The 26,808-nt window shown below is 46.2% G+C and overlaps 1 protein-coding gene across 1 annotated transcript in view; it reads left to right on the forward strand.

Moving 5' to 3' along the window:
* The window catches only part of LOC120989266 (prostaglandin reductase 1-like), an 87,170-nt gene extending 63,470 nt beyond the window's left edge, over positions 1-23,700 (forward strand). The window contains exons 9-10 of the mRNA XM_040417256.1: positions 10,286-10,404; positions 23,394-23,700. Coding sequence (XP_040273190.1) covers positions 10,286-10,404; positions 23,394-23,504 — 230 coding nt within the window. The 3' untranslated portion in view covers positions 23,505-23,700. The remainder of the gene's footprint in view (positions 1-10,285; positions 10,405-23,393) is intronic.
* Positions 23,701-26,808: the final 3,108 nt, after the last annotated feature.

The following is a 26,808-nucleotide window of genomic DNA, read 5'->3' on the forward strand; positions in this document are numbered from 1 at the left end:
TCAGTGCTGCAGCTGGTTCATCGGTTGGTCCACCTAGAAGGTAAAAAACCAACAAAAAAAAAAACAGGCCGCAACGCAATCAATTTATTAACATTAACTTTATATAACATTTGAAACAGAACATTAACTTTTATAAACTTTATTGAACTTTTGGAACATTAACTTTTTTGCTTACCTGTGATTTTTATTTTTATTTTTTTACCTTTTTTATAGGACAAACCTCTCCTTCCCCATGGGACAATGTGCAAAGCGCAAATCGCCCAGAGATGTGGCGAAGTACATTATGCACTTTGTCCCAGGTGAAAGGAGAGGTTTGCAGCAGCTCTGTGTGAAAGGGCCCTAGGACCCCTGTGTGCCTGTCCTGTGTCACGCAATCCCTATACTAAGTGTACCTGTGTGTGGTACTTCCGGAAACACACCCCTAAGCATAGGGCAGGGTGGTCAGGGCAGTCAGGACAGAAATAGCGGGTGCCACGCCTTATTCCACTCCTGCTACAGACACGGGGTGACGCTTGGGTTGAGGTACCAGCAACCGACATTAGGGAAATGTCGCTCGTGTAGACGGCTCACTACACTTGTGGATGGGGCCACGGAACATCCTGGATACAGGAGGTTCTCGATGATCTCTTCCTGAAATTTGAGGAAGGATCGTGTTCTCCCAGCCTTACTGTAGAGAACAAAACTATTATATACAGCCAATTTAATTAAATATACAGACACCTTCTTATACCAGCGTCTGGTCCTGTGGGAGAGTAAATAAGGAGCCAATATCTGGTCATTGAAGTCCACATCTCCTATGAGCAAATTATAGTTGTGGACACAGAGGGGCTTTTCAATTACTCCAGTTGCTCGTTCAATTTGGATTGTCGTGTCTGCGTGAATGGAGGAGAGCATGTAAACGTCACGCTTGTCTCTCCATTTCACCGCTAGCAGTTCTTTGTTACACAAGGCAGCCCTCTCCCCCCTTGCAAGACGGGTGGTAACGAGCCGTTGGGGGAAGCCCCGGCGACTAGTTCGCGTGGTGCCACAGCAGCCAATCTGTTCTAGAAACAAATGCCTGAAGAGGGGCACACTTGTGTAAAATTTGTCCACATAAAGGAGGTACCCCTTGCCAAATAAGGGTGACACCAAGTCCCAGGCTGTCTTCCCACTGTTCCCCAGGTAGTCAGGGCAACCGACCGGCTCCAGGGTCTGATCTTTACCCTCATAGACACGAAATTTGTGCGTATAGCCTGTGGCCCTTTCACAGAGCTTATACAATTTGACCCCATACTGGGCGCGCTTGCTTGGGATGTATTGTTTGAAGCCAAGGTGCCCGGTAAAATGTATCAGGGACTCATCTATGCAGATGTTTTGCTCAGGGGTTCACAAATCTGCAAATTTAGTGTTAAAGTGGTCTATGAGGGGCCGAATTTTGTGGAGCCGGTCAAAAGCTGGGTGGCCTCTGGGACGAGAGGTGCTATTATCACTAAAGTGCAGGAAACGCAGGATGGTCTCAAATCGTGTCCTGGACATGGCAGCAGAGAACATGGGCATGTGATGAATTGGGTTCGTGGACCAATATGACCGCAATTCATGCTTTTTTGTTAGGCCCATGTTGAGGAGAAGGCCCAGAAAAGTTTTAAATTCGGAAACTTGGACGGGTTTCCACCGGAAAGACTGGGCATAAAAGCTTCCCGGGTTGGCGGCTATAAATTGAGTGGCATACCGGTTTGTTTCTGCCACGACTAAGTCTAAGAGCTCCGCAGTGAAGAACAGCTCAAAAAACCCCAGTGCCGATCCGATCTGAGCTGTCTCAACCCGAACTCCAGACTGGGCGGTGAAAGGGGGAACTACTGGTGCGGCTGAAGATGGGGGCTGCCAATCGGGGTTTGCCAGCACCTCAGATACTCTAGGGGCTCTACCTGTCTGTGCGGTGGCTGCGACGGGGGAACTACTGCACGTACCACCGTACCAGCTTCAACTGCCCTTCTGGTGCTCACCACTTCACCATGTTGTACGGCAGTGCTGGTACTAGGTCCAGGGTGGGCTGTGCTGCTGGTGTATGCCTCACCAGGTAATCCGACAGCGCCAGCCCCACTCTGCTGCCCTTGAAGCGGATCCTGCGCAACCTGTGGTCTAGCAACACTGGGCCGGGTACACCTGGTGGTATCGGGGACCTCAACCTCATCGTCCGAACTTTGGGTCAGACTGCCACTGCTTTCTACAGGTTCGTATTCCTCATCCGACTGGGTGAGAAGCCTGTAGGCCTCTTCAGAAGAATACCCCTTCTTGCCATTTGGTCAACTAAATTTAGGGGGTATTCCCTGAGACTACCCAAGAAAAAAAGCAAGCCTGTCTTACAAATGGGAGGCTAGCGAAGTACAGGAAGCCGCTGCGATTGATAAAAAATATCAAAACAGATTTTTTTTTATCGCCGCAGCGCTTGTGTACTGAATGTGCAGTGATAAAAACAATAATAAAAATTTGTCACTGCGGCGGGGCGGGCGTGGGTGAACGCACGTGTGGGCGACCGATCAGTCCTGATCGGGCAAACACTGCGTTTTGGGTGGAGGGCGAGCTAAGGTGACACTAATACTATTGATCTGACTGTGATCAGTTCTGATCACTTACAGATACTATAAGAGTACCAATGCTGATTAGCGATACGCTAATCAGCGAATCGGTGACTGCAGTGCGCTGGGCGCTAACTGAAGCTAACTACCAAAGGGGCCTAAACTAATCTAAACCTAACAGTCAATACTGGTGAAAAAAAGTGACCGTTTACACTGATCACTTTTTTTCCTTTCACTAGTGATTGACCGGGGTGATCAAGGGGTTAATTGGGGTGATCTGGGGCTAAATGTGTTGTGCTTGGTGTACTCACAGTGATATGTGCTCTCTGCTGGGACCAACCGACGAAAAGGACCCAGCAGAGAGCACAGAAGCCATTTAACACATTATATTTATAAATATAATGTGTTAAATGGCTTGTGATTCGATTTTTTTAGGTCACCAACCTGCCAGGGATGATCATTGGCTGGTGACGAACTTCTCCTGTAACTTTTACCGGTCCGCACTGCGCATGCGCGGTCCGGCTATGATCGTAATCTCGCGAGATGACGCGCCGATGCGTCTACGAGGAACAAACCGACCGCCCGCAGGACGCATCCCTGCGTTAGGCGGTCGGGAGGAGGTTAAAAAAAGACCTACAGTATATGACGCAAAAGAATGTTGTAAAATTTACACTGTAGAAAGGCAAAAGCAGTATTGCTCTTTTTCTTGCATTCCTACCCTGGAAGAGTTACACGTAAGAATTAGGGTTCAGCGGACACCTGGATGTTCGGGTTCGCCGGGTTCAGCCGAACTTTACCAAAAAGTTCCAGTTCGAGACCCGAACTTGATCCCAAACCCCATTGAAGGCAATGGGGACCCAAACTTTGTAGCACTAAAATGGCTCTTTTTTTTTTTTTTTTTGTTTTATTTTGTTTAAATTTGGGTAGACCCCAAAACATTGGGTAATATAAAAAATAAAACAGAGAGTGCGCTGGAGTACAACAATGGCTGGGTGAGGCCAGTATACATGTCTATTCTGCAGAAGGTACGGACAAGTCCTGTGGGATCCCTGCCTGGTTAATTTTAATGAACGTGAGCTTGTCCACATTGGCTGTGGACAGGCGGCTGCGCTTGTCTGTGATAACCCCCTCCTGTCGTGCTAAACAAACGTTCAGACAATACACTGGCTGCAGGGAAGGCCAGCACCTCTAAGGCATAAAGGGCAAACTCAGGCCATGTTCCCAATTTCGAGACCCAGAAGTTGAAGGAGACAGACCCATCAGTCAGTATGTGTAGGAGTGTGCACACATACTGCTCCACCATGTCGCACGTCCCCGTGATGGCCACGATCCAATTGCATAGCTTCCCTATCAACTTTTGATGTTTTTTTATGCGCCTACCATGGTGGTAATGGGGAATCGGGGTTCCATGCCGGAGAGGGAGACTGAGAAATGGATACCACATCCAAGGGAGGTCAATGGCTGAAATGTGATCCGGCGGAAATGTGAAACAAGTTATTAAAGTGAAGGAATCGAATGAATGGAGGGGGCGCGCGTCAATTACCCACTCCCGACTCGGGGAGGTAGTGACGATAAATAACAATACAGGACTCTAAGATGCCCTGTTATTGGATTGAGTTTTAAAACAGGAGAGGCCCTGTTACCGCTTTGTTGACTCTAGATAACTTCTTAGATAACACACAATATAGTATAACTCTATCTTTATTAATTGAAAGAGAATAAATACATGATTCAGCAAATTACAATTTCATATAGTGGTAGCAGTGCAGGAGTGTACTGCAACAAGTATAACAACCACCCTCCCTCCTACAATACTATTAACTCCTATGGTATGTTGGGCACGGTCAAGGAGATGGCACACCTACAATACTGCGATACCAATGTAATATAAATATATAACAACGCAGGAAGTAGGCAACTCAATACTTGACCTCATGTCATTATTTCATCCTGCCCATAGTATTACAGCTGCATAAAAGTCAGTATGGGGTCTATACAAAAGAGTCCCAATATATCAACAGTTTACTGACATAAATGCAGCCAAAAGACAATGGATGAAAGAGAGGGCATGAAGGCGCTAATACTAACAAGGAGAGGAGAGAGGAGGATGGCACCAACCCGATGTGTGTTTCGCCTCGCTTCTTCAGTAGGCATGGCTGTGATGGCTTCCAAGGGCACACTAGTTAAACGCTTGTTGATTGGCTGCCCTGCAGCCTTTCAAAAAGCGCCATTAAATCGCCGAACAATGAACTCGAACCCGAACTTTTACTGAAAATGTAGAGGTGCTCACAGTAAAGAGGAATCGCCCTTCCTCTATTGGGCTAGTAAATTGTGAATAAAGATACTGGGCACTCTCAATCTACAGGAAACCATACAATTTATTATTAAATAAAAACAATAGTATAAGACAGTGGATAAGTATAGACGTGGCTATCCTAAAATCGCATAGTGTCTGTGCCTAAGATAATAAATTATTAAATAAAAACAATAATATATGACTGGATAAGAATAGACGTGGCTGTCCTAAAAGTCGCATGGTGTGCTTGAACCTAAAATCAATGCAGAAAAATATTAAATCCATATAAAACCTATCTAGGTGCAGGTCATAAATATACTATATATTAGTGAGTATAAACCATAATGGGCTCTATATATATATTCTGGGATGGTGTAGGATAGAGCCTCCGTATTGAATAGCACAGCGATAGTCTTAGATCTAGAAACCGTGTTTCTACTGATGTCCCATACGAATCCCCTAAACAACAAAGTTTGTGTATCCTCCAATTGCAGTGGTAATACAATGTTTGTGGTAAGTCTCAGTAAATGTTTAGCGGCGTCCTGCTGAGTTCTTTCAGTAGTCGACTTTCCACTGCTGGTGTTCCGGTTAGTTGTCCTGTTGAAGAAAAACTTCGTAGGTGCTGCCGTATCCCTCAATAGCTCTAGATGCCGCTCCGTTGTAGCTGGGAGCCGGTGTCTTCCGAGCTTGAACCCACCTTCTCCCGCGCTGGTGTTTGTTTGCACGTGTTGAATCGCTTCTATAGCCGTGCAGTGATTTTATTAATAGCGCGTCGGGTCTTTGGTTTTCAGGGTTGGTTTGGCACCAGGTTCTTTCAGCAAGTAATGTAGCGATCCATCAGGGGGGTCTTGAACCAAACGCGTTTTGGGGCTTGCAATCACCCCTTCCTCAGTGGTAATAAGTCCCCCATGAAATCTCCCTTTTATATAGGGGTTACAAATTTGTCTTCTAAGATCCGATGTGGATTTTTTTCTCTTTCTAAAATCCGGTGTGGATTTTTTTCTTTTTTTCGCAAAATCTGGTACGGATTTTCGAATATCTGATTCGTTAGGGTAATCTATTTCTACTTGCTAAAACTGTCATATTCTCGTATACCCTCCCATAGACTATTCTAATAATATTACTGCACAGTTTAAAACCATTAAAACACAGTTAAAATCTATAATATTAAATCGGTAGTACAGGCAATCCTTGAAGTCCGTTATTTCTTGAAGACTATCATTTATGTAGTGACTCTTCAAAACGGCAACAAAAACCGCCGACAACCCTTTTGATGCGGTTTTGGTGTGATTCCCTGCCGCCTTGAAGAAATTTTTGGATACATTCTTTGGATACACCTACGAAGTTTTTCTTCAACAGCACAACTAACCGGAACACCAGCAGTGGAAAGTCGACTACTGAAAGGACTCAGCAGGACGCTGCTGAACAGTGAGTACAGCGGGATGTCGCTAAACAATCGCTGAGACTTACCACAAACATTGTAATACTATTGCAATTGAAGGATACGCAAACTTTGTTGTTTAGGGGATTCGTATGGGACATCAGTAGAAACACAGTTTCTAGATCTAAGACTATCGCTGTGCTTTTCAATACGGAGGCTCTATCCTACTCCATCCCAGAATATATAGAGCACATTATGGTTTATACTCGCTAATATATAGTATATTTATGACCTGCACCTAGATAGGTTTTATATGGTTTTAATATTTTTCTGCATTGATTTTAGGTTCAAGCACACCATGCGATTTTAAGACAGCCACGTCTATTCTTATCCATTGTCATATATTATTGTTTTTATTTAATAATTTATTATCTTGGGCACAGACACACTATGCGATTTTAGGATAGCCACGTCTATACTTATCCACTGTCTTATACTATTGTTTTTTTTTTATAATAAATTGTATGGTTTCATGTAGATTGAGAGTGCCCAGTATCTTTATTCACAATTAAAATAAAGTTTTGAGCTCTTGGAACACGACGGTCAAAAAAATTCAATTACTGCTGCTTAGTAGTGATGATCGAACATTGGCTAGGACGTTTGGCGAACACTATCAAATGTTCGCGAACTGCAATTTCGCTGCGGGCCCCATTCACTTTAATTGCAGGCGAACCTGAAAAACCTTCAGCTCATATTTGCAGCCACCAAATACTTAGTAGAAGTGCACAAATAGTCCCACAACATGGACAGTGACATACTAGAGGGGGATCAATGACAAAAATTCCAACAAGAAATATGTATCTTAATCAGGGGACATTTTTATGCGTCTTAAAGGGACATTCTCTGAAATATGCCCTGTTGGAGCCTAGAAATTTTTTATTTTAGGCCATGGGAGTACGGGCCTTAAAAATTAGGCATTCACCTGACAAAAATGAAATTCTGATTATGTGGCTGGAAGTATATTAGACGTTCAATGGATATCAATTTTACTAAAGACCAGTACAAATACAGGTCAAATACATATGTTTAAAAGAACTAAAAATTATAAAATTGGATTAAAAACATGGCTAACGAAATCCCCCCCCCCTTGAAAAAAACCCTTATGATAATAGTTGAAACACGTGGTCGTCACAGTTGTTAAAGGGAACCTGTCACCGGGATTTTGGGTATAGAGCTGAGGACATGGGTTGCTAGATGTCCGCTAGCACATCCGCAATACCCAGTCCCTATAGCTCTGTGTGCTTTGATTGTGTAAAAAAAACCGATTTGATACATATGCAAATTAACCTGAGATGAGTCCTGTCCCTGACACATCTCATGTACAGGACTCATCTCAGGTTAATTTGCATATGTATCAAAACGTTTTTTTTACACAATAAAAGCACAGAGAGCTATGGGGACTGGGTACTGCGGATGTGCTAGCGGCCATCTAGCAACCCATGTCCTCAGCTCTATACACAAAATCCCGGTGACAGGTTCCCTTTAAATTACTCCGAGGCCGAAAACATTAGGCATTCAACAAACAGAAAAGGCCTTTTATGGCTCATTATTTACATAAGACAGGGACCATTCTTTGTTCTTGGTGTTGTAGGATATGTGTGGGCTGGCATGAGGAAATTCAATTAAACGTGGTCGTCACAGGTGTTGAATATCTGAGATCCATGCCTCATTAATTATTCGAAATGTGAGGTAGTCCACACTGTCGTGAGCTAGGAGAGTGCGCTTATCGGTCACGATCCCCCCCTGCTGCGCTGAATGTCCTTTCGGACAGGACATTGGACAAGGGGAAAGCCAACAGTTCCATGGCAAATTGTGCCAGCTCTGGCCACAGGTCAAGCCTGTCGGTCTAGGCGTTCCCTGAGACTGGATCTGGAGGGCGGCTGTCGATGAGTTGGCTGCAAGAATGATCTCCTATCTGAAGTGACCAACACATCTTCAAACCGCCCGCTTCTTGCATGCGCTGATGGATTGGTACCCACAGCTGTCTCTCTGAGTGGAAATTCCTCTGCCAGCGCCCGCAAAAGCAGAATGTAGCATTTCTCAAAGCAAGGAATAGAAGTGCTGCATTCTGACAGTCCTCTGTGATTCTGGTAACATGTCCGCCATTTTGTGTTTGTACCGGGGGTCTAATTATGTTGCCACCCAGTACTAGTCCTTGCCCTTTATGCTTTTTATACGGGGGTCCCTCTTCAAACACTGGAGCATGAAGGCCCCCATTTGCACTACTGGAAGCGGTGGAGTGGCCTGGCACCTGCTCATCGTCCAGGATAATGTCGTCCTTGTTCTCCTCCCCCACAGCCACGGACAACACCAGGGATCCTAGAAAAGTTTAAAGCATGCTCTTCTTGTTCCTCCTCCACCCCGGCACCATCCTCCTGACTCCTCTTCAGACTCCTGTTGTTGACTTGTCTCAGATGGAGTAGCCCCCCCTGGGAATTCATCCAGCATTGCGACTTCCTCATCTTCCTGCTCCTGCTCATCGATGGCTTGATCAATGACGCAACGCAATGCATGCTCAAGAAAGAAGGCGTAAGGTACAATGTCACTGATGGCTCCCTGGCTGCGACTGACCAGTTTGGTGATCTCATCATATGGCCGCAGAAGTCTGCATGCGTCGCGCATGAGCAGCCACTGTTGTGGTAAAAAAAAAAAAAAAGCTTCCTAGAACCTGTCCTGCCGCAGAGTTCGTACAGGTAGTCGTTAACTGCACGTTTCTGCTGGAGCAGCCTATCAAGCATATACAAGGTGGAGTTCCAACGCTTCGGGCAGTCACAAATCGGATATCTGACGGGCAGGTGGTGTCGCCGCTGAACGTCAGCAAGGCGAGCCATGGCCGTCTCAATTGGCTGTCCCTTACCACCTGATGGATGTGTCATGGGTCAAAGTTCTGCACAATGTAAAAGAATATGGCGCCAGGCGGACATCGCCATATGTTTTCCTATTCGGCGAACAAGCAAAGTTTGCTGTGAAACGACCGCCGTGCGAACCGCAAGGCCATCTCTACTGCATCGTCACTAAGGTGCTGTCACGGACAGGGGGGGTAAGGGAAAGTTCAAAAACTGGCTCCACCCACACCCCTGTCCCTGCCTACTTGCACTTACCCGTCCTAAATAACAGAGCGCAACTGGGCGGCGGTCCCTGACCTAAGTAAGTGCAGAGGCGACAAACGAGACATACAACAAAGAACAAGGTCAGACAAGCTAGGTCAAATGCCAGGAGGTAAAGACGGTACCAGGGAGTATACAATACCAATAAGGGGGACAAGCCGAGGGTCAAAACCAGTAGGAACAAACCAGTTTAAAAGAAGCAAACAAAGGGAGTCCAAATGCCAAGCGAGAGTCGATACCAAGAGATACATGAAGATCCAAGAAGGCAAAACCAGAATTCAAAACACGAGCTGAGATTCGACACCTAGACTAGGAGACCACAGAAATGATCACCTAGCTGAGGACATAAATTACAGGCAACCTGTGGCCAGCAGGTTGCCAGTTTAAATAGAGGAGGGAAATGGTCATGTGACGTGGCCAGCATCACATGACCTATACTCCTGCCAACTGCTTCTGAGTGATCAGCTCGGCGCTCAGATCTACAATGGTTCCCATGGGAGCGGAGAATGCCGGCCACGCTGAGAGGAAGTGCGTGGCCGGGTCCTCCCCACTTTCCGTTGTCCTGGAGACGAGGACGCTGTGCGAGTCCTCGCTCCGAACTATTCACAGGGCGCCGGCGTCACAGCGGAATCGGACCGCACGGTCGGCGCCCCGTGACAGGTGCCTAATGGATATGGGCGAAGGGGTTAAAATAATTTAGGGTCACATTATCAGCACCTAGCAGTTCCTAAAAGGAACACAGTGAAAAGTATGTCAAGCATTGCAGTGCCCATACGCTATATGGCAGTCACCATGATATATATTCTTATATAAATGTGTAATTTCTCTGCAGATAACTTTTTACTTTTAGTCTTTAGTTTCAATTTGTTTTGCATGTCTTTTATAGGACCTTATATACAACCCACCATTCTCTTCAAACAACTCCGAATGGAAGGTTTCATTGTGACGCGCTGGTCAGACAAATTTCAAGAAGGACAAAAACAGCTCCTGCAATGGGTTTTAGAGGTAATGTTATACGTACGGTATATGGTAATTTTATATATGGTAATTTAAAATAATGTTATTACATGGTAACATACACTATGATCTAGAGTTGAGTGATGTTAATAAAGAGTGGCACTGCTTGTATCTAGTCACTTACAGATGGCTGGATAAACCCTTTAACTGATTAACCTCTGGATAGGTCATCAGCATCTGATTGGCGCTGAGCTGAGACCAGGCCACGTAACCGATGGTCATGATGTCACTTGCCTATGGTAAGCAGCTAATCTGAGGGTGTCCTGGGTGTCAGATACCTAATGATCAGATGATGACCTATTCACAGGATCAGTTACCATAGCCGGATAACCTCTTTAAAGGAGTTATCCCATGATTAATGTAAAAAAAATAAAAACCAGACATCATATAGTACATGACAATTTTTTTCTAACAAAGCTAGAACCAGTCCTGTACCTCCCATGGATCCCGAGCTCTCCCCATTCATTGTTCCAGTCACTCTGCAGGATTTATATCAAGCTGGCAGCTCAGGGAGCATGTACTTTCTGTTGCAACTCTCTCCCTATCACAGTTTAAAAGGCAGTTGTAGGGTGAAACTAAGCATGTGTGTCCACCTAAGAAAGGTGGACAGAGAAATAAAAAGGCAAACAGCAGGTGGCACTATTACAGGTACATTTTATTGAATAACTCAGTGGCTGCACTAAATTACTTTTGCAATTGCATATACTGTAATTATATTCAGATCCAGGTGCTGGTTTGAAAACGGCAGATTTTTTTTTCGTCTGACAGCCCCTTTAAAGAGAACTTTTAACCACAAAATGCAGCGCAATTTGCAGATAGCATGTTAAAGAACAGGAGAAACTGATTGGATTGATATATAACATTATGGGAAAAGATTCAGTAAAACTTGTAATTTAATACCTTTATCTATGCTTTTTCTTACTTAACCCCTTAAGGACACAGCCCTATTTCACCTTAAGGACCAGGCCATTTTTTGCAAATCTGACCAGTGTCACTTTAAGTGCTGATAACTTTAAAACGCTTTGACTTACCCAGGCCGTTCTGAGATTGTTTTTTTTGTCACATATTGTACTTCATGACACTGCTAAAATTGGGTCAAAAAAGTTAATTTTTTTACATAAAAAAATACCAAATTTACCAAAAATTGGGAAAAATTAGCAAATTTTAAAGTTTCAGTTTCTCTACTTCTGTAATGCATAGTAATACCCCCAAAAATTGTGATGACTTTACATTCCCCATATGTCTACTTCATGTTTGTATCATTTTGGGAATGATATTTTATTTTTTGGGGATCTTACATAGCTTAGAAGTTTAGAAGCTAATTTTTAAATTTTTCAGAAATTTTTTAAATCCCACTTTTTATGGACCAATTCAGGTCTGAAGTCACTTTGTGAGGCTTACATAGAAACCATCCAAAAATGACCCCATTTTAGAAACTACACCCCTCAAGGTATTCAAAACAGATTTTACAAACTTTGTTAACCCTTTAGGTGTTCCACAAGACTTCATGGCATATGGATAGGGATGAGCGAACCCGAACTGTATAGTTCGGGTTCATACCGAATTTTGGGGTGTCCGTGACACGGACCCGAACATTTTCGTAAAAGTCCGGGTTCGGTGTTCGGCGCTTTCTTGGCGCTTTTTGAAAGGCTGCAAAGCAGCCAATCAACAAGCGTCAAACTACTTGCCCCAAGAGGCCATCACAGCCTTGCCTACTATTGGTATGGCTGTGATTGGCCAGTGCATCATGTGACCCAGCCTCTATATAAGCTTGGGTCACGTAGCGCTGCACGTCACTCTGCTGATACAAGCGTAGGGAGAGGTTGCAGCTGCGACGTTAGGGCGAGATTAGGCAGATTAACTCCTCCAAAAGACTTCATTCAGTGATCGATCTCCAGCTGTGGATCATTGAAGTGCTGATACTCAATTGCTCACTTTTTTTAGGCTGCCCAGAGCGTTTTTATATCACTTTTTTCTGGGGTGATCGGCAGCCATTTTGTGGCTTGTGGTGCGCCAGCACAAGCTACCACCAAGTGCATTTAACCATCAATAGTGTGGTTATTTTTTGGCCATATACTACATCAGGGGCAAGTTGAGCCTGTCACCCAGCGCCTAAAAATAGGCCTGACATTTATATTCCTCCAAATCAGTACTGTTTTAGCTGGTCAAGTTATTTTTAGTGACCGTAAAAGCACAGTTTTTGTTCTGGGTTGAAAAACAATTCCCAAATTTGCCATTCTCGAAAATTAGTAGTTTCTGCTATATCAGGCCTACTTTAAATCTATCCCTAAAAGGGTATATTAGATTCAAGGTGCTGATGGGGTCATTCTGAAAAACTTAACACACACGCTACAGTGCAGATACAAGTCTAATTCTGTGATTAAACGTATACCTGTCGCACAGCGCCTAAAAAATAGGCCTGACATTTATATTCAGCTAAATCTGTCATTACTGCTGTGCCTGCATTAGTGTATTACGGTACCTAAATAGATAGCCAGACAGTGTTAGGTGTCTGTAAAAAAGGCCTGAATTTTAATTCAATACATTGGCCCGAATAATAATTTTCTTATTGTGGTGAACGGTAACAATGAGGAAAACATCTAGTAAGGGAGGCGGACGTGGACATGGTCGTGGTGGTGTTAGTGGACCCTCTGGTGCTGGGAGAGGACGTGGCCGTTCTGCCACAGCCACACGTCCTAGTGTACCAACTACCTCAGGTCCCAGTAGCCGCCAGAATTTACAGGGATATTTGGTGGGGCCCAATGCCATTCTAAGGATGGTAAGGCCTGAGCAGGTACTGGCATTAGTCAATTGGGTGGCCGACAGTGCATCCAGCACGTTCACATTATCTCCCACCCAGTCTTCTGCAGAAAGCGCACAGATGGCGCATGAAAACCAAGCCCATCAGTCTGTCACATCACCCCCATGCATATCAGGGAAACTGTCTGAGCCTCAAGTTATGCAGCAGTCTCTTATGCTGTTTGAAGACTCTGCTGCCAGGGTTTCCCAAGGGCATCCACCTAGCCCTTCCCCAGGGGTGAAAGAGATAGAATGCACTAACGCACAACCACTTATTTTTCCTCATGATGAGGACATGGGAATACCACCTCAGCACGTCTCTGATGACGAAACACGGGTGCCAACTGCTGCGTCTTTCTGCAGTGTGCAGACTGAACAGGAAGTCAGGGATCAAGACTGGGTGGAAGACGATGCAGGGGACGATGAGGTCCTAGACCCCACATGGAATGAAGGTCGTGCCACAGACTTTCACAGTTCAGAGGAAGAGGCAGTGGTGAGACCGAGCCAACAGCATAGCAAAAGAGGGAGCAGTGGGCAAAATCAGAACACCCGCCGCCAAGAGACTCCGCCTGCTACTGACCGCTGCCATCTGGGACCGAGCACCCCAAAGGCAGCTTCAAGGAGTTCCCTGGCATGGCACTTCTTCAAACAATGTGCTGACGACAAGACCCGAGTGGTTTGCACGCTGTGCCATCAGAGCCTGAAACGAGGCATTAACGTTCTGAACCTTAGCACAACCTGCATGACCAGGCACCTGCATGCAAAGCATGAACTGCAGTGGAGTAAACACCTTAAAAACAAGGAAGTCACTCAGGCTCCCCCTGCTACCTCTTCTGCTGCTGCTGCTGCCTCGGCCTCTGCTGCTGCCTCGGCCTCTTCTGCTGCTGCTGCCGCCTCGGCCTCTTCTGCTGCTGCTGCCGCCTCGGCCTCTTCTGCTGCTGCTGCCGCCTCGGCCTCTTCTGCTGCTGCTGCTGCCGCCTCGGCCTCTTCTGCTGCTGCTGCCGCCGCCTCGGCCTCTTCTGCTGCTGCTGCTGCCGCCGCCTCGGCCTCTTCTGCTGCTGCTGCTGCTGCCGCCTCGGCCTCTTCTGCTGCTGCTGCTGCTGCCGCCTCGGCCTCTTCTGCTGCTGCCGCCTCGGCCTCTTCTGCTGCTGCCGCTGCCTCGGCCTCTTCTGCTGCTGCCGCTGCCTCGGCCTCTTCTGCTGCTGCTGCCGCCTCGGCCTCTTCTGCTGCTGCTGCTGCCGCTGCCGCCTCGGCCTCTTCTGCTGCTGCTGCCGCTGCCGCCTCGGCCTCTTCTGCTGCTGCTGCCGCTGCCGCCTCGGCCTCTTCTGCTGCTGCTGCCGCTGCCGCCTCGGCCTCTTCTGCTGCTGCTGCTGCCGCCGCCTCGGCCTCTTCCTCCGCCTCTGGAGGGACGTTGGCACTTGCCAACCAGCAAACATGGCATGTACCACCAACACCACCACCTGCGTCACCAAGCATCTCAACCATGTCACACGGCAGCGTTCAGCTCTCCATCTCACAAACATTTGAGAGAAAGCGTAAATTCCCACCTAGCCACCCTCGATCCCTGGCCCTGAATGGCAGCATTTCTAAACTACTGGCATATGAAATGCTGTCATTTAGGCTGATGGACACACACAGCTTCAAACAGCTCATGTCGCTTGCTGTCCCACAGTATGTTGTTCCCAGCCGCCACTACTTCTCCAAGAGAGCCGTGCCTTCCCTGCACAACCAAGTATCCAATAAAATCAAGTGTGCACTGCGCAACGCCATCTGTGGCAAGGTCCACCTAACCACAGATACGTGGACCAGTAAGCACGGCCAGGGGCGCTATATCTCCCTAACTGCACACTGGGTAAATGTAGTGGCGGCTGGGCCCCAGACGGAGAGCTGTTTGGCGCACGTCCTTCCGCCGCCAAGGATCGCAGGGCAACATTCTTTGCCTCCTGTTGCCTCCTCCTCCTCGGCTTCCTCCTCCTCTTCTTCCACCTGCTCATCCAGTCAGCCACACACCTTCACCACCAACTTCAGCAACGCCCAGGGTAAACGTCAGCAGGCCGTTCTGAAACTCAAATGTTTGGGGGACAGGCCCCACACCGCACAGGAGTTGTGGCGGGGTATAGAACAACAGACCGACGAGTGGTTGCTGCCGGTGAGCCTCAAGCCCGGCCTGGTGGTGTGCGATAATGGGCGAAATCTCGTTGCAGCTCTGGGACTAGCCGGTTTGACGCACATCTTTTGCCTGGCGCATGTGCTGAATTTGGTGGTGCAGAAGTTCATTCGCAACTACCCCGACATGTCAGAGCTGCTGCATAAAGTGCGGGCCGTCTGTTCGCGCTTCCGGCGTTCACACCCTGCCGCTGCTCGCCTGTCTGCACTACAGCGTAACTTCGGCCTTCTCGCTCACCGCCTCATATGCGACGTGCCCACCAGGTGGAACTCCACCTTGCACATGCTGGACAGACTGTGCGAGCAGCAGCAGGCCATAGTGGAGTTTCAGCTGCAGCACGCACGGGTCAGTCGCACTGCGGAACAGCACCACTTCACCATCAATGACTGGGCCTCCATGCGAGACCTGTGTGCCCTGTTGCGCTGTTTCGAGTACTCCACCAACATGGCCAGTGGCGATGACGCCGTTATCAGCGTTACAATACCACTTCTATGTCTCCTTGAGAAAACACTTAGGGCGATGATGGAAGAGGAGGTGGCCCAGGAGGAAGAGGGGTCATTTTTAGCACTTTCAGGCCAGTCTCTTCGACGTGACTCAGAGGGAGGTTTTTTGCAACAGCAGAGGCCAGGTACAAATGTGGCCAGACAGGGCCCACTACTGGAGGAGGAAGAGGATGAGGAGGAGGAGGAGGTGGAGGAGGATGAGGATGAAGCATGTTCACAGCGGGGTGGCACCCAAAGCAGCTCGGGCCCATCACTGGTGCGTGACTGGGGGGAAACACAGGACTATGACGATACGCCTCCCACAGAGGACAGCTTGTCCTTACCTCTGGGCAGCCTGGCACACATGAGCGACTACATGCTGCAGTGCCTGCGCAACGACAGCAGAGTTGCCCACATTTTAACGTGTGCGGACTACTGGGTTGCCACCCTGCTGGATCCCTGGTACAAAGACAATGTGCCCACCTTACTTCCTACACTGGAGCGTGATAGGAAGATGCGCGAGTACAAGCGCACGTTGGTAGACGCGCTACTGAGAGCATTCCCAAATGTCACAGGGGAACCAGTGGAAGCCCAAGGCGAAGGCAGAGGAGGAGCAAGAGGTCGCCAACGCAGCTGTGTCACGGCCAGCTCCTCTGAGGGCAGGGTTGGCATGGCAGAGATGTGGAAAAGTTTTGTCACCACACCACAGCTAACTGCACCACCACCTGATACGGAATGTGTTAGCAGGAGGCAACATTTCACTAACATGGTGAAACAGTACCTGTGCACACCCCTCCACGTACTGACTGATGGTTCGGCCCCATTCAACTTCTGGGTCTCCAAATTGTCCACGTGGCCAGAGCTAGCCTTTTATGCCTTGGAGGTGCTGGCCTGCCCGGCGGCCAGCGTTTTGTCTGAACGTGTATTCAGCACGACAGGGGGCGTCATTACAGACAAACGCAGCCGCCTGTCTACAGCCAATGTGGACAAGCTGACGTTCATAAAAATGAACCAGGCATGGATCCCACAGGACCTGTCCATCCCTTGTGCAGATTAGATATTAACTACCTCCCCTTAACCATATATTATTGTACTCCAGGGCACTTCCTCATTCAATCCTATTTTTATTTTCATTTTACCATTATATTGCGGGGCAACCCAAAGTTGAATGAACCTCTCTCCTCTGCCTGGGCCTAAATATGTGACAGTGGCCTGTTCCAGTGGTGGGTGACGTGAAGCCTGATTCTCTGCTATAACATAAAGACTGATTCTGTGCTGACATGAAGCCAGATTCTGTTACGGGACCTCTCTCCTCTGTCTGGGTGCCGGGGCCTAAATATGTGACAGTGGCCTGTTCCAGTGGTGGGTGACGTGAAGCCTGATTCTCTATGACATGAAGACTGATTCTCTGCTGACATGAAGCCAGATTCTCTGTTACGGGACCTCTCTCCTCTGCCTGGGCCTAAATATGTGACAGTGGCCTGTTCCAGTGGTGGGTGACGTGAAGCCTGATTCTCTGCTGACGTGAAGCCAGATTCTCTGCTATGGGACCTCTGTCCAATTGATATTGGTAATTTTTATTTTTTTTATTTTAATTCATTTCCCTATCCACATTTGTTTGCAGGGGATTTACCTACATGTTGCTGCCTTTTGCAGCCCTCTAGCTCTTTCCTGGGCTGTTTTACAGCCTTTTTAGTGCCGAAGTTCGGGTCCCCATTGACTTCAATGGGGGTCGGGTTCGGATCCCGAACCCGAACATCCAGGTGTTCGCTCAACTCTACATATGGACATAAGATTTTAGAATTTCGATATTTTGGAAAATTTTCCATTTTAACCCATTTTTTTCCAGTAATAAAGTAAGGGTTAACTGCCGAACAAAACTCAATATAGGTTGCCCTGATTCTGTAGTTTGCAAAAACACCCCATATGTGGTCCTAAACTACTGTTTGGCCAAACGGGAGGACATAGAAGGAGGGGAACGCCTTATATGGGTTTTGGAAGGCAGATTTTGCGGGACTGGTTTTGTTTATACCATGTCCCATTTCAAGCCCCCCGTTGCACCCCTAGAATAGAAATTCCAAAATAGTGACTCCATCTAAGAAAGTACACCCCTCAAGGTATTCAAAACTGGGTTTACAAACTTTTTTAACCCTTTAGGTGTTCCACAAGAGTTAATGGCAGATGGAGAAACAATTTTGGAATTTCAATTTTTTGGAACATTTTCCATTTTAACCCTTACTTTATTACTGGAAAAAATGGGTTAACAGCCAAACCAAACTCTATGGGTTGCCCTGATTCTGTCGTTTGCAGAAACACCCCATATGTGGTCGTAAACTACTATTTGGCTAAACGGCAGGACATAGAAGAAGGGGAACGCCATATGGGTTTTGGAAGGCAGATTTTGCTGGACTGGTTTATTTACACCAAGTACCCTTTCAAGCCCCCTGCTGCACCACTAGAGTAGAAACTCCATAAAAGTGACCCCATCTAGGAAATTACGGGATAAGGGGGTTGTTGTTTTGGGACTATTTTAGGGTAAATATGATTTTTGGTTGCTCTATATTACACTTTTGTGAGGCAAGGTAACAAAAAAATTTAAATTCTAAAATTGTTTCTACATACGCTATTTAGTTTTGAACACCTAAAGGGTTAACAAAGTTTGTAAAGTAACTTTTGAATACCTTGAGGGGTGTAGTTTCTTAGATGGGGTCACTTTTTTGGAGTTTCTAGTCTAGGCTACATTAGGGGGGGGCTTCAAATGGGACATGGTGTCAAAAAAAACAGTCCATCAAAATCTGTCTTCCAGAAACCATATGGCGTTCCCTTCGTTCTATGCCCTGCCGTGTGGCTATATAGCCATTTACGACCACATATGGGGTGTTTCTGCAAACTACAGAATCGGGACAATAAATATTTAGTTTTGTTTGGCTGTTAACCCTTGCTTTATTACCGGAAAAAAAGGATTCAAATGGAAATTTTGCCAACAAATTGGTGTTTTGGCGCCGTTTTAATTTTATATTTTTAACGCTGTTCATCCGAGGGGTTTGGTCAAATGTTATTTTTATAGGGCAGATTCTTACAGACGCGGCGATACCTAAAATGTCTACATTTTAAAATTTATTTTGATTTTACACTATTATAATTTTAGGAACCAAAAAAAATTATTAGCCTGGGAGCTACATTTTTTTTTTTTTTTTTTTTTTTTTTGGGCGACTAATGTAGGGGCTCATTTTTTGCGGGATGAGATGGTGGTTTTATTGGCACTAATTGGGGGTGCATATGACATTTTGATCGCTCGCTATTACACTTTTTGTGATGGTTTTTTTTTTTTTTTTTTTTTTAACGCTGTTCATTCAGACTTTGGAGACACTAAGCAGGCATCCTCAAACTGCGGCCCTCCAGATGTTGTAAAACTACAATTCCCACCATGCCCTGCTGGAGGACCGCAGTTTGAGGATGCCTGCACTAAAACAAATATTTTTTGAAAAAAAAAAATTGTTTCCGTGTCTCCAAAGTCTGAGAGCTATAGTTTATGTTCTCTAGGGGACTGTTGGATTATAAAAATTTAGTACTCCATGGAAATGTGATACTCCCTGAAGCAATCGATAACGCAGAGGCCCAGATGATCGGGGCAAGTGTCACATTGAGTGGTGGTGTCCTTCCATATCCCCCTCTTGTGACACTCTGCATCTTTTTTGGGTTCGTCCCTTCTTTCCAGTATGGGGGACCACACCTGGAAAATGTTGGCCAGGGACGATCCGGGCGCCTCCAATTCCCAAGGTACTCCGGCCTGCTCTTTCTCGGTCTGCAAAAATCAGGTCCTTGAGGACTGCCTCATTGGAGGAATGTCCCTGTGCTGCCAGTGCTTCGGAATAGTACAAAAGAGTTGTACAAGGCAACCTGTACCAAGTAGACCGCTACTTTTTTTTTTACCATGCCCGGGTTTTGCGCATGGCATTATATGGCTTGAGGACTTGATCAGAGAGATCAACTCCTCCCATATACTGATTGTAGTCGACGATACAATCTGGCTTGAGGACCGTTGCCGCTGTACCTTGCACAGGGACAGGGGTGACCTTACCGTGGATTGTGGACAGTACAAGGACATCCCTCTTGTCCTTATACCTGACCAGCAACAGGTTTCCACTGGTAAGGGCACGGGTCTCACCCCTGGGGATAGGTACCTGGAGGGGGTGGGCAGGGAGGCCGCGCTGATTTTTCCTCACGGTCCCACAAGCTAACGTGGATCTGGCAGCAAGGGACCTGAACAAGGGAATGCTAGTATAAAAGTTATCCACGTACAAGTGGTAACGCTTATCTAGCAGTGGGTACATAAGGTCCCACACGAGTTTCCCGCTAACACCCAGAGTGGGGGGACATTCTGGGGGTTGAATACGGGAATATCGCCCCTCGTACACACAAAATTTGTAAGTGTACCCTGAGGCACTCTTACAAATTTTGTACAGCTTCACGCCATACCTCGCCCGCTTAGTGGGAATGTATTGGTGGAAACTGAGTCTCCCCTTGAATGCAACGAGAGACTCATCAACCGCGACCTCCCTTCCAGGTACATAGGCCTGTACAAATTTGGCCCCGAAGTGATCGATGACCGGCCGTATCTTATACAGACTGTCATAGGCAGGATCACTTCGGGGGGGGGGGGCGACGACATGCTGCATTATCTGAATAATGCAGACATTTCCAGATGGCCTCAAACCGGCCATACTGTAGAGTGGGGTCTGGTAGAGGACGTCCCCACTCCAGTATTGCCTGACACTGGGTTTTTGCACTAGACCCATGTGCAGCACGAGGCCCCAAAATGTCCTCATCTCGGCTGCACTGACCGGCGTCCAGCCACCGGGTCTAGACAAAAAGGAGCCCAGGTGCTGAGCAACGAACTGTTGGGCCTACAGGTTCGTCTGCTCCACCATCAGATTCTCAAATGGGTCACTGAAAAAAAAAAAGTCCATTTCAGTAAACCCCACTGTGGGAATCTGGATTCCTGGATTGCCAACAAAATCCGGAATCTCTGGCTCAAAATCTACTGGGGAACACCAGCTAAGTTCACCGGCAGGGGGCTCCGGTGGGCTTATTTGGTGGGCCGGGAAACCAGTACGAGCCCCAGGGCGGCTCGTACTAGGGTGGGCCACAGGGTCCCTAGCATGTGGGGCCCCTGGCTCCGCCTTGGGGGCTCATAGTCATCAGATGATGATGAGGAGGATGCGGATGACAAGAGGAACATGGGCTCATCCTCACTGGGGCTCTCTGAGTCGGAGGCAATCTGGGTGTATGCCTCCTCCACCGAGAACATCTGGCGGGCCATGGGTATGTGTGTGTGTGTGTGTGTGTGTGTGTGTGTGTGCGTGTAAAACTTTATTGTATGTGCGTGTACTAAAAAGTAAAAAAAAAAAGGACAAGTGTTAGAAAAAAAACTGGTGGGCTGGTCTTGGGGGGGGGGGGGGGGGGGGGGGGGGGGGGCTGTGGGGCTCAAGTGGCAGGGGAGGTCTAGGGTCTCAAAACTAAAAGACAATAAGTTTAGAGTGTGTGTGTGTGTGTGTTTTTTCCCTTCTATCCCTGCCTAACTGTGCCTCTCCCTCACTGACCCTAACCTACCTGGAGGGTGATGGGTGCCAATGGGGTGGATTTCAGGAGCCTGGTGAGGACGGTGCTGCAGGGTGCAGGTGCTGAACAGGAAGAGGAGGGGAGAGAGGAGCGCTGGAAGTTTGAATCTCGCGCCTCTCTCCCTGCACCAATCGGCACCCTGGACAGCGACATTCAGCACAACGGCCAGCACCGCCTCTCCCAAATGTTCGTACTGTGATTGGTGGTGTGTAATCACACCACCGATCAGTCTTTTTCCGGTTCACCGGGTCACCGGAGACCCGAATGGACCGGAAACGCAGCAAACCGCAGGTCTGAATTGACATGCGGTTTTCTGCGATCGCCGACACGGGGGGGGTCACATGACCCCCCAGGCGTTGTGACAGGATGCCCGCTGAATGATTTCAGCGGGCATCCTGTTCCGATTAACCCCCGCAGTGCCGCAATCGCGTTTTAAAGCCATGACGTACCGGTACGTCATGTGTCCGTAAGGGGTTAAAGGGGTTTTACCATCACAGACAATGGGGGCATATCGCAAGAATATTCTCCCATTGTCTGATAGGTGCGGGTCCCACCTCTTGGACCCACACCTACAATGAGAATGGAACGGGGAAATGAACCCCCGCACTGCACATGCACAGCCGCCCTCCATTCATTTTTATGTGGCTGCCGAAAATGCGCTCGGCTATTTCTGTCTGCCCCATAGAAATAAATAGGAGCAGGGGCCGCGCATGTGCGGTGTGCGCTCCCATTCACTTCTAAGGGAGCAGCAGGGAGCGCCGCTTGGTGGTGGATGGACCCTGGGGAATCCAGGGTCCTCCAGCCACAGCTCTCCCTACTCCGTTCTCGTTGTAACTGCGGGTCTTAGAGGTGGGAACCGCACCTATCCGACAATGGGTTCATATCCTAGCGTTATGCCCCCATTGTATGTGATGGGAATACCCCTTTAAGATTGCTTCCGTGTACAGCTATGCAATAAGAACTCCAGAACGAAACAGAACTTGTGCAATTCAAAGTGATACTTATTGTAAGGCGGCTGTACAAATCATGACGTTTCAACCATCAGGCCTTTTTCAAACTGTTGCTGCTTAGAGATGTAGATTGAAAACAAGGAGTAGTGCACTCTGGTAGATAGTGTGCATATACGCTAGAGAAAATGCGCTGTGTACAGCTATCAGTGACTGACAGCTATCTCTGTATACACACTTACACAGAGTATGCTATCACTAATAACATCTCCCCTGTATGCAACAGAAGTCAGAAAATGCACAGGTTTAAATTTATAAATTACAAGTTATACTGAATCTTTTCCTACAAAACTATATATCAATCCGCTCAGCTCCTCCTGCTCTATATCATGCTGCCTGCTGATTGCACTGCATTTTGTGGTGACCGCTTCCCTTTTAAATAGCCAGCATGTAATACTAGCTTCAATAGCACTGGGCTTGTAGTAGCAGAAATGGCCATCTTTAATTGAAATGACTGAATATGGTGAATAACTTCGGGATTTTATTTTTCAACTTGAAAACCACTTTAAAACTTGGTTCCAAAGTTGGTGTCGGTACTGAAGCTAACTTTGAATACCTGTTTTAAAATGTTTTTCAAGTTTAATAATCAAATGCCTAAGTTATTCACGGAAGTCTTATGAGCCCATACATTTTAATGCTGTACAGAGACTGATCTCCGTACGGCATTAAAAGGACGTTTTGAGCGAAGCAACTTCGGATCTACCTGTGATATTCTATATGGGTTTTATCAATGTAAATTTAACTAATAAACAAACAAAATTTTTAAAAACCTATTTTTTTTTTTATCTGAAATTTCCACATAAAACTACAAAATTCATTACATATAGTTGGGTTAGACATCACCGAATCTGGTGGTTTAATATAGATATACACTAAGTAACATTCATTATTTTCTTTTAGGGTAAGGTGAAATATCATGAACACATCACCAAAGGTTTCGAGAACATGCCGGCTGGATTCATAGGAATGCTCAGTGGAGAGAATACCGGCAAAGCAATTATACAAGTTTAAATATGTCTGTATACAGTTTACATTACTATGTCCTGCCACCTGTTAAGCTAAATACTGCTTGTAGAACTTTATACCTACATGTTATTACCACAAAAAAACTCAGCAAATATATGTACATTCAGAAGATACCATGATTTTCTTAATGTGATAATGAAGAAAGTTATACACTAAACAAATACAACTTTTTGCCCTTCCATATGCTGACTCAATGTGTTGTGTTCTGATTTCATTTTATGCATGAGGTATCATGCATATTGTTTTTTTTTTGTTTTTTTTTAATCCGTGGCATTTATTTTACAAATGCAGCATACGTTTGGTATGGAGTGACCAAAAATACCACAAGAGAATAGAATTGTGGAAAATGGTCTTTTATTCTGCAAAAAATATGGGGCATACTCCCTTGCCATACCAGTCTGCTTACTTAGCTTTGAATGTGCTTTTTTAATTTTTTTTTATAACAAAGAATTGGTGTAGAAGAATTGTGCAGTGTACCATATTTTTTGGACTGTAAAACGCACCTAGGAATTGGAGGAGAAAAATAAGAAAATATATTTTTCATCAGGCCTCATATCGGACCCCCGTCAGGCCTCAGATTGGATGGTAAAAAATAATTACTGTATTTTTTGCTTTATAAGACACACTTCCCCTCCCCCCCCCCCCCCCACACCAAAAGTGGGGCTCAAGTGGCAGGGGAGGTCTAGGGTCTCAAAACTAAAAGACAATAAGTTTAGAGTGTGTGTGTGTGTGTGTGTTTTTTCCCTTCTATCCCTGCCTAACTGTGCCTCTCCCTCACTGACCCTAACCTACCTGGAGGGTGATGGGTGCCAATGGGGTGGATTTCAGGAGCCTGGTGAGGACGGTGCTGCAGGGTGCAGGTGCTGAACAGGAAGAGGAGGGGAGAGAGGAGCGCTGGAAGTTTGAATCTCGCGCCTCTCTCCCTGCACCAATCGGCACCCTGGACAGCGACATTCAGCACAACGGCCAGCACCGCCTCTCCCAAATGTTCGTACTGTGATTGGTGGTGTGTAATCACACCACCGATCAGTCTTTTTCCGGTTCACCGGGTCACCGGAGACCCGAATGGACCGGAAACGCAGCAAACCGCAGGTCTGAATTGACATGCGGTTTTCTGCGATCGCCGACACGGGGGGGGTCACATGACCCCCCAGGCGTTGTGACAGGATGCCCGCTGAATGATTTCAGCGGGCATCCTGTTCCGATTAACCCCCGCAGTGCCGCAATCGCGTTTTAAAGCCATGACGTACCGGTACGTCATGTGTCCGTAAGGGGTTAAAGGGGTTTTACCATCACAGACAATGGGGGCATATCGCAAGAATATTCTCCCATTGTCTGATAGGTGCGGGTCCCACCTCTTGGACCCACACCTACAATGAGAATGGAACGGGGAAATGAACCCCCGCACTGCACATGCACAGCCGCCCTCCATTCATTTTTATGTGGCTGCCGAAAATGCGCTCGGCTATTTCTGTCTGCCCCATAGAAATAAATAGGAGCAGGGGCCGCGCATGTGCGGTGTGCGCTCCCATTCACTTCTAAGGGAGCAGCAGGGAGCGCCGCTTGGTGGTGGATGGACCCTGGGGAATCCAGGGTCCTCCAGCCACAGCTCTCCCTACTCCGTTCTCGTTGTAACTGCGGGTCTTAGAGGTGGGAACCGCACCTATCCGACAATGGGTTCATATCCTAGCGTTATGCCCCCATTGTATGTGATGGGAATACCCCTTTAAGATTGCTTCCGTGTACAGCTATGCAATAAGAACTCCAGAACGAAACAGAACTTGTGCAATTCAAAGTGATACTTATTGTAAGGCGGCTGTACAAATCATGACGTTTCAACCATCAGGCCTTTTTCAAACTGTTGCTGCTTAGAGATGTAGATTGAAAACAAGGAGTAGTGCACTCTGGTAGATAGTGTGCATATACGCTAGAGAAAATGCGCTGTGTACAGCTATCAGTGACTGACAGCTATCTCTGTATACACACTTACACAGAGTATGCTATCACTAATAACATCTCCCCTGTATGCAACAGAAGTCAGAAAATGCACAGGTTTAAATTTATAAATTACAAGTTATACTGAATCTTTTCCTACAAAACTATATATCAATCCGCTCAGCTCCTCCTGCTCTATATCATGCTGCCTGCTGATTGCACTGCATTTTGTGGTGACCGCTTCCCTTTTAAATAGCCAGCATGTAATACTAGCTTCAATAGCACTGGGCTTGTAGTAGCAGAAATGGCCATCTTTAATTGAAATGACTGAATATGGTGAATAACTTCGGGATTTTATTTTTCAACTTGAAAACCACTTTAAAACTTGGTTCCAAAGTTGGTGTCGGTACTGAAGCTAACTTTGAATACCTGTTTTAAAATGTTTTTCAAGTTTAATAATCAAATGCCTAAGTTATTCACGGAAGTCTTATGAGCCCATACATTTTAATGCTGTACAGAGACTGATCTCCGTACGGCATTAAAAGGACGTTTTGAGCGAAGCAACTTCGGATCTACCTGTGATATTCTATATGGGTTTTATCAATGTAAATTTAACTAATAAACAAACAAAATTTTTAAAAACCTATTTTTTTTTTTATCTGAAATTTCCACATAAAACTACAAAATTCATTACATATAGTTGGGTTAGACATCACCGAATCTGGTGGTTTAATATAGATATACACTAAGTAACATTCATTATTTTCTTTTAGGGTAAGGTGAAATATCATGAACACATCACCAAAGGTTTCGAGAACATGCCGGCTGGATTCATAGGAATGCTCAGTGGAGAGAATACCGGCAAAGCAATTATACAAGTTTAAATATGTCTGTATACAGTTTACATTACTATGTCCTGCCACCTGTTAAGCTAAATACTGCTTGTAGAACTTTATACCTACATGTTATTACCACAAAAAAACTCAGCAAATATATGTACATTCAGAAGATACCATGATTTTCTTAATGTGATAATGAAGAAAGTTATACACTAAACAAATACAACTTTTTGCCCTTCCATATGCTGACTCAATGTGTTGTGTTCTGATTTCATTTTATGCATGAGGTATCATGCATATTGTTTTTTTTTTGTTTTTTTTTAATCCGTGGCATTTATTTTACAAATGCAGCATACGTTTGGTATGGAGTGACCAAAAATACCACAAGAGAATAGAATTGTGGAAAATGGTCTTTTATTCTGCAAAAAATATGGGGCATACTCCCTTGCCATACCAGTCTGCTTACTTAGCTTTGAATGTGCTTTTTTAATTTTTTTTTATAACAAAGAATTGGT

Source organism: Bufo bufo, chromosome 2 (assembly GCF_905171765.1).
Source record: "Bufo bufo chromosome 2, aBufBuf1.1, whole genome shotgun sequence".
NCBI classification, from domain to species: Eukaryota; Metazoa; Chordata; class Amphibia; order Anura; family Bufonidae; genus Bufo; species Bufo bufo.